This window comes from Meles meles, chromosome 4 (genome assembly GCF_922984935.1).
Source record: "Meles meles chromosome 4, mMelMel3.1 paternal haplotype, whole genome shotgun sequence".
In the NCBI taxonomy this organism is placed as follows: domain Eukaryota; kingdom Metazoa; phylum Chordata; class Mammalia; order Carnivora; family Mustelidae; genus Meles; species Meles meles.
In genome coordinates, this window is record NC_060069.1 from 39,809,369 (window position 1) to 39,822,340 (window position 12,972).

Consider the following 12,972-nt stretch of genomic DNA (forward strand, 5'->3'; position numbering starts at 1 on the left):
CATGTGTGAGTGGCATCTGCCATACATCTCCATTCCATCACTATCCCAGGATTATGTTCTTATTCATTTGATCTCCCAAATCAGGAGCACTGGAGTTATGCCAAACTCTGGTTTCCCTCACTTAATCAGTCATCCTGTTTTGTAAACCTTACTTTTAAATATTTCTCAAATACACTCAGAGGAACAGAACGGGAACCTATTCAAGAATAGACTGAGTTAATACCAGACCTGAAGATTAAAAGTCAGAAGCCCTAGGTTCTAGACTTGCTTTTCCAGTTGTCTTGCTTTGTAAATTTAGGTTATAGGTCTGAAATCTTTTAATCTAAGACATGGGTTTTTTGGTTGTGTTTAAGATTTCATTTATTTGTCAGAGAGAGAACATGTGAGCACAAGCTGGCTCCCCGCCGAGCAAGAAGCCCAATGCGGGACTTGATCCCAGGACTCTGGGATCATGACCTGAGCAGAAGGCAGGCACTTAACTGACTGAGCTACCCAGGCATTCCACCACCACCCCCACTTCTTTTTTTTAAAGATTTTATTTATTTATTTGTCAGAGAGAGTAAGACAATGTTAAAAAGAAACAAAACCGTACCAAAATTAAGAGAAACCATCTTTTTAAATACTTTTTTTTTTTTTTTTGCCAACTTGGCTCTACTAGTTGATTTCTAAAGGGTTTAGTAGTTACTCATCCACAGTTTAATTGTTTTGTCATTTCCTAATGCTGCTGATGCAATGATGTTTTCTGTAGGATGACAAGCTGCTGAGATCACAACATCTGTATGACCTTGTAATTTCTGTACAATCTCTTTAGTCTGAAGGTTCCAGATGTAAACCAGATTATCTTCTGATCCAGACACAATCCATTTTCCACCAGTAACTGAAAAATTGGCAAATATGCAGTATTTCTCATTCTTATGACCAGTGTATGTTTTCAGACATCGGCCTCTGCTATAATCCCACAGTTTAAGAGTATTGTCCAAAGTTGCAATTAGAAGAAATCTTCCATTTGGAGAAAATTTTACAAAAGAGATAGGAGGGTTATCATCATCAACAAGTGTTTTTAAACACTGACCTGATGCAGCATCCCAAATTCTACAGACACCATCATAGCTACCTGACACAATCAAAGACCCATTACAATTAAAATGAACAGCAGAAACTGGGTCAGAATGAGCAGACAAAGTCTTAAGGCACTTTCCTGTTTTCACCTCCCATATTTTCACACTCTCATCGAAAGATCCTGAAATGATGAGATTGGATGGTGGATTGAAATTACAGCAAAAAACATAATTACTATGCCCCTTCAGCGTTTTCAAACATTTTCCAGATCTCACATCCCAAATCTTTAGCGTCTTATCATCTGAGGCAGAAACAAGGCGACTGGAATCTGATGACCAGGCAACATCTGATATTTCCAGATTGTGACCATGAAGTGTTTTCTCATACCTTCCATCATAGGCTCCCCAAATTATAATTACTTTGTCAGCAGAAGAACTTGCTAGCCACTCTCCATTAGGGCTAAACTTAACCGATGATACTGCTTCCGTATGTCCCACGAGAGTAAATTTAAGAGCATAGTTTGGTTTTTCGGACATTTGCTTGTTCGGGTTGGTTGATGAGGGCAGGAGGCCCAACTCTGCTGCTCTAGCATCCCCTGCCTCCTTTGTCCCCATGGTTCTGAAGCTCCCAAGTCAGTAGGTTAGGTAAGCGTCCGGTCCTGAACCAGGAAGCTCAATATTCTTTCTGCCCATCAAAATGAAGATAAAAACATCAGACTCAAAAATAAACAGCCTTTTAGTGATTATAATTTCCGGACTGTCTTTAAACTTCTCTATACAATGATTCAGCAGCACGGCTTGGACCTCTTTTTCCTCACTTCCTCCTTTGTAAACAAATACTTGATAAAAACATTAAAAGGGTCCAATGCGCTGTCGGCCAGTGAGGTATGTTTTGGGTATTTTATGAACGTATAAAACCGTGTAAAGTGAAGAGAGGCGTGGGTGACCTACAGGAAGTATTTTCTCCCCTCCCCTCTCCCTACCCCGAAACGTTTAGAACACTAAGCAAGCCTACCAGTCAGATAGACTTTCCGATACTTGAGCATGAATGAATCACCGGCTTAAACAAGCGATTTCAGAAGGTTAAAAAAAATAATAATGACCAAAAAACCTGCGTAAGCAACAAGAACTGCGACACGGCCGCCGGTGGGCTGCAGTCGGCGGAGAGACACTGGGGCACACGTTCGCGTCAATCCAACCCAGCCGGCAGGACAGCGGAGCGCATGAGCACGCCAACTTCGAGCTGAGATGACCAATGGGAGAGGTCGGCCTGCGCTTGCGCAAAGGAAGGCGCTGGCGTTCCTTTCCTGTCTTCTTCGCCGGGGGCTGCCGCACGCAAACGCAGGACTTCCTTGTTTGGCCTGTGGGTGGGTCGACTGGCCTTATCCCAGAGCTGACTGACTAGCGTCAGTAGCAGTGAATGTTTCAAAGAACATTCATTTCTTTTTGGAAGCCGTGTCACAAGAAAGAACTGAATTTTCCGATTCCGTTAGTGGAAAGTTAGCTTACATTTGGCTCTAGCTAGTCGTCGAGTCCCCTGCCCCAGGCGCCGGTGACTGAGCATCGGCTTCACGGGCGGCTTCTGCTCCTCTCTACTCTTGTGGTACAGAGCTGGTGGCGTGTACTTAAGACTGCACGTAGGCAAGGGGGAGCTTGACTGCATTTATGCCCAGATTGTAACGCTTCTGGTTTAAAAGTCTGGGGTAAACATTTCGGGAAGGAATGCGTTGTGGGCCTCCAGAAGCCAGTGCTTAGGACGTGGTGGTGCCAGGGAAACGAGCAAACGTTTGTTTTAGCATTTCCTTGCGCTTTCTTAAACTTTTTAAGAGAACAGGTCAACCCTGCATAGGTGCTTGGGACCGAAAAAGAGAAGTTGGTGGGACGTGGTTGAGAAGTGTGTGAAGTTAATTCGTAATTGGCTGTAGAGCGTCTGAAGTTTTAAGACCTGTTTAATGGCCCTGAGAGTGCTATGGAAACATGTATGCTTTTCAGATGTTAAGTTACTATCTTTAAACAAGAATAGGTTTACTGCGGTGCCTGTCTGGTTCATTCCCTAGAGCATGCAACTCTTGATCTCCGAGTCTCGATTTCAAGCCCCACCGTGGGCGAAGAGCTAACTCAAAAAAAAAAAAAAAAAAAAAAGTTTACCAAAAACATTGGAAGCCTGATGAATTTCTACTTACCTGTAATTGCTCAATAAAGAGTGCTCAAGAATGTTGGGTTACAAGGTTTCCCCTTTCGCTGAGCTAAAGTCTAGAGGCAAGTATCTCTTCTGCTTTTTTTGCTTTTTTTTTTTTTTTCTTTTTAACGTTAGCTCAAGAGTTACGTGCTCTACCACTTAGCCAGCCAGGCGCCCCGCCGCAAGTATCTCTTAATGATGTTTTCTGTTAGCCAACAGTTAAAAAGCATTTGGGAACGAATTCTCTTAGCCTATATTTATTAGGGATAATTGAAAGTCTAGCCTTTACATGAGGCACAACGACATAATTAAATCACCTATAACAATCGACTGTAGTAAAAACCTCATTACCTTAAGACCCTGCTGCTCTAAGTTTGGAATTTGGACAGGAATGACAAAAGCTTCAGTCTTAAAATTAACGGTGTAATGATACGAGATGCTCAAGTAGGAAGAGGATCTTTTAAGTGGTTTGGAACATCCATTTATATACATTAAATTAGGATTCTTCTTAGATCTTTTTTAAGGCAAGGCCACCATGGACCTTTCCCTCTAACATTTGAAAAAGAACTTTTCTCTTTTATGTATCTTAAAGGTCAGTTATGATTAAACTCAGCCATTTCCTTCTCCTTTCTTCCTGTTAGGAATTGGTATGATTTTTTTTTTCAGATTTTATTTATTTATTTGACAGACAGAGATCACAAGTAGGCAGAGAGGCAGGCAGAGAGAGAGGAGGAAGCAGGCTCCCTGCTGAGCAGAGAGCCCGATGCGGGACTCGATCCCAGGACCCCGGGATCATGACCTGAGCCGAAGGCAGCGGCTTAACCCACTGAGGGAAGCTTAAAAACACTCTAAAATTCTGCATCAGGGGCACCTGGGTGGCTCAGTGGGTTAAGCCTCTGCCTTCAGCTCAGGTCATGATCTCAGGGTCCTGGGATCGAGCCCCACATCGGGCTCTCTGCTCAGCGGGGAACCTGCTACCTCCTCTCTCTCTGCCTGCCTCTCTGCTTACTCGTGATCTCTCTCTGTCAAAATAAATAAATCTTTAAAAAAAAAATTCTGCATCAGTTGAGACTTTTCATTTTTATGGGTGGCTCAGTGGATTAAGCCGCTGCCTTCGGCTCGGGTCGTGATCTCAGGGTCCTGGGATCGAGCCCCGCATCGGGCTCTCTGCTCCGCGGGGAGCCTGCTTCCTCCTCTCTGCCTGCCTGCCTCTCTGCCTGCCTCTCTGCCTGCTTGTGATCTCTCTGTCAAATAAATAAATAAAATCTTAAAAAAAAAAAAAAAAAGTAGGGGCACCTGGGTTGGCTCAGGGGGTTAAAGCCTCTGCCTTTGGCTCAGGTCATGATCCCAGGATTCCGGGATGGAGCCCCGCATGGGGGGGGGGCGGTGTGTCTCTGCTCAGCAAGGAGCCTGCTTCCCCCCCGCCCCCCCCACCTGCCTCCCTGCCTACTTTGTCACCTATTCTGTCAAATGAATAAATAAAATCTTTTAAAAAAAAAAGTGCTATAGAGAACAAAGTGTAGGCTGTTTCAAAGATCTTAATTTGTATTTTTCCAGTAACTGTTCTATACAGTAGGAGACTAAAGAAAAATTAGACAAGGTAAATTTGTGACGTGAGGGCTAGGGCGGGGTGTTGGGGTTGGAGTATGTTTTAGTAACCCACTAGAAATACCACACGAATGAGAGGGACAGTCAAGAATGTCTTGGTAGGGGGCTCCTGGCTGGCTCAGTCAGTACAGCATGCCACTCTTGATCTAAGAATGGTTGAGTTCAAGCCCACATTAGGGGTAGAGTTTACTTAAAAAAGAAAAAAAAAATGTGTTGATAGGAATAACTAGAAATAATTTTTCTTCAGATTTTCCCAGAATGTGAAGAAATTTCCACTATTAAAATCCATTTCTAGATGTTAGAATGTTTTGTTTACAAATAGCATCAGGAATTTGTGTAAAGAAATTAAAGCTCTGAATATAACTAAAATCTTTTTATCATGTTCTAATATGTAGTCCTGATATTGTAGTCCTTATGAATTGGGCCTAAGAATTTTGTGGCATAGGTCCTTGGGAGGAGGAGAGCATCAGCAACGTGGAGTGCATAGGAGTAGGAAATACTGATATGGGTAAACCTAAAGTGGCAGAAACCATAATTAGAGCTTTGCATTTGCTGCTGTCAAGCAAAGTTCCTCACACGGCCGTTTTTAACTATTTCTATTTTTGCTGTTCCTAATCTTCACCAGATACGTGATTTGGAAGTTTCCCTCTCTGTAGAAACCAATTTGTTTTCTTTATATTTCCCACAAAACTTTTAGAACTGAAAGTCTCAATGGTTGAAAGGTTTACTTCCCTTCCCCTCAGTCAAGTTTGCAGATATTATAAATAGAAATGCCACAAGTTTAGGTCATTTTGTATTTTAATAATTTTTTTTTTTGATAATGTATGTCAGGACTGAGATTAAGTCCTGTTTTAAGGACTGTCTTAACTGACTTTCATTGCAATTCCAGTTTACCAAATCCAGTCCTCAAAAATCAAGCACAACAGAACGATGTACAGTTGCTTAGGACCATTAGCAATTTAAATCTATAAAAATCTAGTTGAACTAAATATGAAGTGGCACAGAATTTATCTAAACTGAGAACTTTTTTAAAGTCAAGGGAGGGGCACTAAAATAATCGGCTGATGTTAATTGATCTAAAACCTGGGACTACACCTAGCAAACCAGTATACTCACTGACTTTTGGAGGACTCTCCTCATAAATCACAATTGTGGAAAATTCTACACTCTCTATATGGTGATAACCCTGTGCTCTTTCCCCACCACTGTAGTCTCCTGGGTTTCTATTTTCTTCTCACTCAACACTAAATAATGCTAGGCGCAAGTGGTTTAGATAAGGCAGTGATCCAAACTGTGAATTTCCATGGGCTTCCTCAAGTCAAATGGGTATATAAAGGAATTTAGATTGTAATTCTATTCTCTGCATAAACATTCAAGATCGCAGATAGGACCATATATTGACTTTAAAATCAGAAAAAAAAAAAAGGCTTTTTCAAATTGGCAAATAAAAAAAAGGCAACAATCATCTATGCTAGCTTTAATAAATTTGTAAACTCAGCCATTCTGTACTATAGATGGCAGTGTAGTCTGCAGGAACTAATTCTATTTTGCTTTAAGATTCTCTTTTCAGAAAAAAAATACCTGGCCAGTAGAATCAGCAATACATACAACAGTAAAAATATTCAAAAAAGAAAAAGAAAGCAAACACACCCTATTTAATAGCCTAAGGCAGCCACCAGCTTCCACATAAGTTGGATATAACTGACAAAAGTTGTTTTTCTTAACTTTAGAATAGGTCAGAAGAGATTAATGTGCTATTTTTGATAATACAAACACATGGGGTTGATTATATAATTATCCTGTAAAATATATCCATAACTTTTCACAGAAGGCGTTAAGGTTTTTTGTTTTTATATAATGAACTGCTATGACAGTGTCTTGCTTTTGTAAACTAAAGGTCAAATTAATGTCCTCCTGAAAGATAACCACATATAAAACATAAGCTGAGACACTAAGTCTAAGAGCTGTTAATTTCTGGCTTCAAACAGCAGCATAAAACAATTCCTTTGAATTTTCTTTTGTAACCAAGTACCCTTTACTAATATCACATCGATGCATATTCCTTCAGTCATTTAGTATTTATTGAATAGTCTACTATGTGCAAGGCACTCACCCATGGCCTGACAGACCACATTCAAGTACAAAGAATCATCAGATCCATTCCAAATCAAAGCGTTAAGAACACTTTGAACAACAACATAGAGTGGTCATAATGATGAAGTAAGCAAAACATACTCAACAACATACATTAAACGGTGATGTTTCTAACTTTTGATATTCCTGGGGACAATACTCCTTTAAAGAAGTCAGCTGTGTTAAATTCACATCCATGGATGGCACTGCTTCCTAAGGCAGAATTCTTCATTCCAAAGCTTTCTTTCACTGTGTCAGTACCTTCTACATTTGAGTTTGTTGAATGGAAACATGTTTACGAATTATGCTACTAAACTCAAAATCTATCATTTGCATATATATTTTTTTGACTTCTGTTGTTTTGTCAGGTCATATACAGAATTTTAGCACCACAGAGGGGAAAAAGTAGTTTGGGCTGAGAAGCTCTATTTACCAAATTATGTAACCTAAAAGCAACTTCATACCTTAGTTATTTTAAGGGTGCTCTTGAGAAAGAGCCAGAAAGACTGGTCTGACAAAAAGCTGGACCAGCTCTGGCTGTTGTGTAAGTCTAGTTCTAGGAGTTCCTGGCCCAGAAGAACACCTCCACCGTGACTGCTGCTTTCTTCCAGACACAAACTGCATAACTCTGTCCCACCACTAGACAGTGTCTGAGGTTATGACCTTGGGGCAAAGTAAACTCTCCTAAGTCTTGACTCTATCACCTATAATGACAGTTATCCACCTCAAAGAGCAGTTGGAGGATTAAAAGAGAAAAAATGGAAGCCCTTACCCAGGCACCTGGCACACAATAGAGGCTGAAAGACTAGATGCCTTTTTGACCTATAGGAATCTACCCATAATCTTTTCTTCTTGCCCCACACTTCCAAATTTTATACCCAGTAGCAATTTGATATTGTTAAAATTAGCATATATTTGCTTTATTTCATGACACATTTTTGTGATGTCCTGGTACTCACTGTTATTACCTATACTTTTCTGAAATAAAGCATATTATAGATTACTCTCTGCATTAGCATAGACTTATGGTACTGGTGTCCCATCTGGCCTTCCACTAGTTGAACTTTAAAAAATAATTTTTTTTTTTTTTTTTTTTTTAAGGATCTCTAACTCCCAACATGGGGCTCAAACTCATGACCATAAGATCAAGAGTTGCATGCTCTGACTGAGCCAGCCAAGCACTCCATGAGGAAGCAATTTTTTTTTTTTTTTGGTCATTCTTTTTCATTTTTAAGTTGTTTTTAAAGTAAGATAACTTTTGAGTAGGCTCCACACCCAGCATGGGGCTGGAACTCAGGACCCTGAGATCAGGAGTCACATGCTCTACCCACTGACCGATCCAGGTGCCTGATAAAAACTTTAACTTTTGATAGAGAAATGTAGCCAAAAATATTTCCCAGGTTGGCAGATACGTATTTACTCTTCTCACCTAACAACAGACGAAAGTTGCTCTGTTAGTTTCAGGTGGCAAAAAATTCAGATTCGAGACTTCATATATAGATAAGTACACCTGTTTCTCAAATGAGCAAATTTTGGAATGTAGGAGGTAGAACATAGCATATAAATAAGAAAAGCAAACAATGCCCCTTCCTAAAAGTGGATCCCTTTTCTTCACTGAAAAACATCCTTACACATCAAGATTTCGTGTATATATATATATGTGTATATATATATATACACACACACGTGTGTATATATGTATCCACAAGCCCCAAAACATCAACATGCAATGACTTGCCTACTTATAGAAAAAATGTCACAAAACTAATCAAGCAAGAACGAAAAATCTTTCAACTTGAGGAAAACCCTTTTATAATGCAACCCCAAATTGAGGGATTATAAATAAATGTTTGTTTAGCACTGGAAAGTAAATTCAAAGTTGCCTATGAGTGGCCACATACAACAGGATTTAACTGACAAAATTTGGTTTCTAAAATATGTTACATACTTTTTTCCTCAGGCAAAATCAGCAGCAATCTGGAATAATAATTCAGATTTACTATGGGGTAATTGTCATTGCTTGTATTTGTGACAATATGAAAAAATGGCCCAGAGCCCATTTAGCTTTATCTGGCACAAGACAATCCTAGGGCAATAGTTTTCAAAAAACAGTGTAGCTGACAAAGGTTTAAAAAGGTGCCCTATGTAGTGACAAGAAGCTGAGTTAAAATGTTCCACAGAAAACTCTCTCCTTAAACTCTTTTCCTTTCCTGGTATTTTTCAATCTAACCATATCTACCCTGCTGGTCCTTCAAATACAGGGTGCCTTTATATCCTAAATGCTTTCAATGCCTTTTTTCCCCCACCTAAGTTTTCATTTCGAAGAATATACTTTGAAAATGTGGAGAAGGAAAAAGGGATGGGAGTGGATAATCAAATTAATCTGGCCCAGATTAGTATATATTGCAGAAGAGTTTTGTGTTGAAATTAACACACTTTTGTAATAAATAACATCTTAGTGATAGGGTTTCAATAAATGCAGTGTAAATTAATAGAATCTGCCGGCCAGAGAACTAAAATTAGGACTCAGTTACCTCCTAAAGTCTCATTTCTATAAACAAAAAGGCTGCTTTATCAGTTCAAACTGTTATGCTGGGATTTAACTTTCAGTTAATTCAATTTTTATATTAAGAACATTTTATTGCAAAAAAAATTTAGGCTAATCTCTCATGAACTTCCAGGACAGGAACAAGATAAATTCCTGTTTTCGACAGAAAACAGACCCAAAATATTTAAATGGACTTTAATTCATTCACTGAGACACCCGCAAATGCAAAACTCCTGAAGTACACTCTTACTAACCTAGGGAAACAACTTTGTGTGCTTTATCCTTTTTCCATTCAAATTGGCTTACCAAAAATGAATTGAAATTTTTAAAATTATCCAGCAGAAGGTACATAATTTAAAACATCCTAGAGAAATGATGTGTTACCAGTGATTACAAGTTAAAAAAACTCAGCCACAAGAAAAATCAAAGCTAAAAACAAGATTTTTACTATGAATCAGTGCTTCTATTACCCTTCCGAAAGAAGTTATATTTTAATGTGATGTAAAGGCAAAATTTAAAGTCTTTCTTTAAATTAACCACCTAATTTGTCCCTAAAATTACAAAGAATCAAAGTCTTTTACAGGTCAAGTGCAGTAAACTAAAATGTCCTTTCAGCACAAAGCAGCACTAGAAAAAGTTATAGCTGGAAGTTGACTAGTTTTGCAGTGGCTGCTCCATCAGTAACAGGCAGACGGTATCCATCCAGAGCACAGACACAACTACAGACTAGATGCGAAGAATGCGTCACACACTTGGCTGATAAATGTCCTTTGTCTTTGTATCTTTCTACTCTGAATGAAGTGGACTTTTTTAAAGTTTAAATCAGGTCACATAAGTTGCCTGTTTAAGTAACAACATGATGAGGTATGAAAGCTCTGAATATCCTTAACATTCAGCAGGATTTACCAGAGATGCGTAATAACCTGTCAGGGGAACTTCCAAATAGTTACATTTTGGGGTTATAATGAATTCTAGAAGAGGACAAGATTAAAGAGGCTTAAAAGGATTTTCTCTGAAACAGAAGTGAGCAACTTTTCCTTCAGAATTCATTTTGAACAGCATATCAACAAAAACATCTTCTCTGATAGTGTGTCCCAACATTGAGCCAAGATGGCCAACTAGCACCAAGAAGTCGTATTGAACTCAGTTGCAGTTCTCTTGGCAATTAAACTTACATTTTCATTCCAGTCCAAGCACAAATGTGGATCACTGAAGACAGTACTGGAAGCGCCATTTGCAGGTACATTGCAGTTATCATTAAATGAGCCAGAAGGTAGAAACTTTTCATTTTATGGGGGGACTTGACTGGGCAGTACTAGTAGATGAAATGATTAGGGAACAATGAGATTATTAAAAAAAAAAAAAAAAATCCCTGCCCTTATTTGGGTTGAACAGGTTATGTTGAGAAGATGATTATTTGTTTAAGAAAAGATGCTACATTAAAAGGATCATGTGTGTAGCATGAATACATTAGAATCAAGCTGCACTGGGCTATGAAAAAAGGTTTCCCTAAGTAACCTTTAAAAGTATGTGTTATCTGCCAGTCACAGTGGGGAAAAGCACCTAGGGTGAACTCCAATTTAATGAGGACCTTGATCAGGACCACAAAGCCTGAAACATTTGTTTTAATGCAGAAACACAGCCTCTAGTCACACTGGTTGAGTCTGGGGAAATTGGAGGGATTTGTTTGGGTTTTTTTTTTTACTTTTTTACTGAATTACAGGATATTGTTTTGATTACTAAGGATTCTAAATCTTCATACCAGCATTAAAACTGAACCACTTCCAAATCCTAAGACACATAAGACCAAAGAGAAGCAATAGCCATACAAATTAATGTGCCCCTCTCCTTTCTGCTCTAAGGGAATCTTCAAACCAGTATCACATTTAAGAGTCAAAGTGTTAATTCTTCAGCATTCCTGACAACTAGAAAGCACATTCACTGAAGGCTGAAGGTGAGGGAGCGGATGGTTTAACTTTAATATCTGTGAAGAATGGCGCCAATAGAGGAAAGAAAACCATCCAGTCTCAGTAAGGATTAATGCAAATTTGGCTAGAAAAGCCACCAGGTATCCAAGGGTTCACTGTGGAAGAACTCATGAGAAGTACTCTGAAGTGTACACAACAGGTCTAAACATCTCCCCTTGTTGCAAGTAGTTGTGTGAAATTCAAGATAAAGGTTTAGTCTCATCTTTTAATATCAGTGTTTTTCCCCACTTTAAAGGGAATGAGGAGGAGTCCTCTTTTTCCCCCACAAAGACAGGGAGCCACATTAATATGTGTATATTCCCATGACTCTTATAATATGTAAGTGCGGATCTCCAAAGCCTAGGGATTTTCCGTGAGAGTGGGCCGTTCTGGTTACCCTTTTTATTAGAAGGGTATTCCACCACAGAGAGCCAGAGGTTTTCCAGATGTGTGTAAGAGAGCAGGTGCGCAAGGCAAGCAAATGAGCGCAAACAGTATTATGGAAAACATTTGAGAAGTTAGCTCCATGAGGACTGTGGGCTCCACAAGAGGACTTGACTGGGTAGCCTGGTCTGACACAGGAACATGAAAGCAGAGTATTGCTTCAAAGCTGGAAACCTTCCATAGGAGCCTCACACTGCTGGAAGATGTACTGCTGCTGACTAAGGTCAACCTGGGGCGCGATGCTGCTGTCCTCATCCTCAGTCCCGAAGTAATGCTCAATAAGATCAAAGGCCTTCTGGTAGATCTCCTGGTTTTCATGACTCTGTAAGAACTCAATTTTATCCAGACCTAGAATGAAGAATAAAGAAGAATCTGTTTCTGTGTACATACGTATTCTTTGTATGTATCTGTTGGAAATGCCAATGGAACTGTATTTTGCCATGCCTCCTTATTGTAAAGGAAGATTTTCTTCTCTATATCTCATTAGTATTTTGTAACAGCATAGAAATTATCACTGGGATTATATCTGAATGCTCATATTACAAACTGACATCTGAATGCAAGCAACAACCAGTCCCCAGAAGCAGCAATTTCCCCAACAGTCTTCACACATCATCCAGTGGCTAAGGCCAGTAGCAGAAGTGTTCCTATGACCTAATTAATTCTTAGCTTTAATCCTAAGTTCTGAGCTATCTAATATGTCAACAAATGTATGTAATACCCTTAAAATAGCCAGAGTCAATTTCTACTGCTTAAACTAAGAAGTCCAACTAGAACAACTAGCCAACATATTCCCTTTACTAAGTTTAAGCCCGTGTGAGCTAGGTTTTTCTTTTACTTAAGTAAGCAGCCATAAGCAACCTAAACACTATAGCAATACTGTAAATAAATGTTAATATTACTCAAAGGAAAAAAATACATATTCATACACATTACCATGTTAAAATATATACTTCAAAAAATTAACAATAGTTATTTCCGTGGAGAAACATCTCCGAATAGAGGAACTGTAAAGTTTTTTTTAATGGTCATTTG

The 12,972-nt window shown here is 39.1% G+C and overlaps 2 protein-coding genes across 4 annotated transcripts in view; both read right to left on the reverse strand.

Moving 5' to 3' along the window:
* Positions 1-520: 520 nt before the first annotated feature.
* On the reverse strand, positions 521-3,889 carry WDR5B (WD repeat domain 5B). Of its 3 annotated transcripts, none has more exons than XM_046001355.1 (2): positions 2,170-3,889; positions 521-1,743 (listed from the first exon to the last, which is right to left on the reverse strand). In XM_046001355.1, the coding sequence occupies exon 2, from the start codon at positions 1,671-1,673 to the stop codon at positions 675-677; it is 999 nt and encodes a 332-aa protein (XP_045857311.1). In that variant the 5' UTR covers positions 1,674-1,743; positions 2,170-3,889; the 3' UTR covers positions 521-674. The 3 variants fall into 3 exon arrangements, with proteins under 3 accessions (XP_045857311.1, XP_045857310.1, XP_045857309.1); XM_046001354.1 differs by having other exon boundaries at positions 2,162-3,889; XM_046001353.1 differs by having other exon boundaries at positions 2,074-3,889.
* Positions 3,890-9,951: 6,062 nt separating this feature from the next.
* KPNA1 (karyopherin subunit alpha 1) overlaps positions 9,952-12,972 on the reverse strand; it is an 82,380-nt gene continuing 79,359 nt past the window's right edge. Inside the window, exon 14 of the mRNA XM_046002409.1 lies at positions 9,952-12,285. Within this exon, the coding sequence (XP_045858365.1) occupies positions 12,098-12,285 (188 nt within the window). The 3' untranslated portion in view covers positions 9,952-12,097. The remainder of the gene's footprint in view (positions 12,286-12,972) is intronic.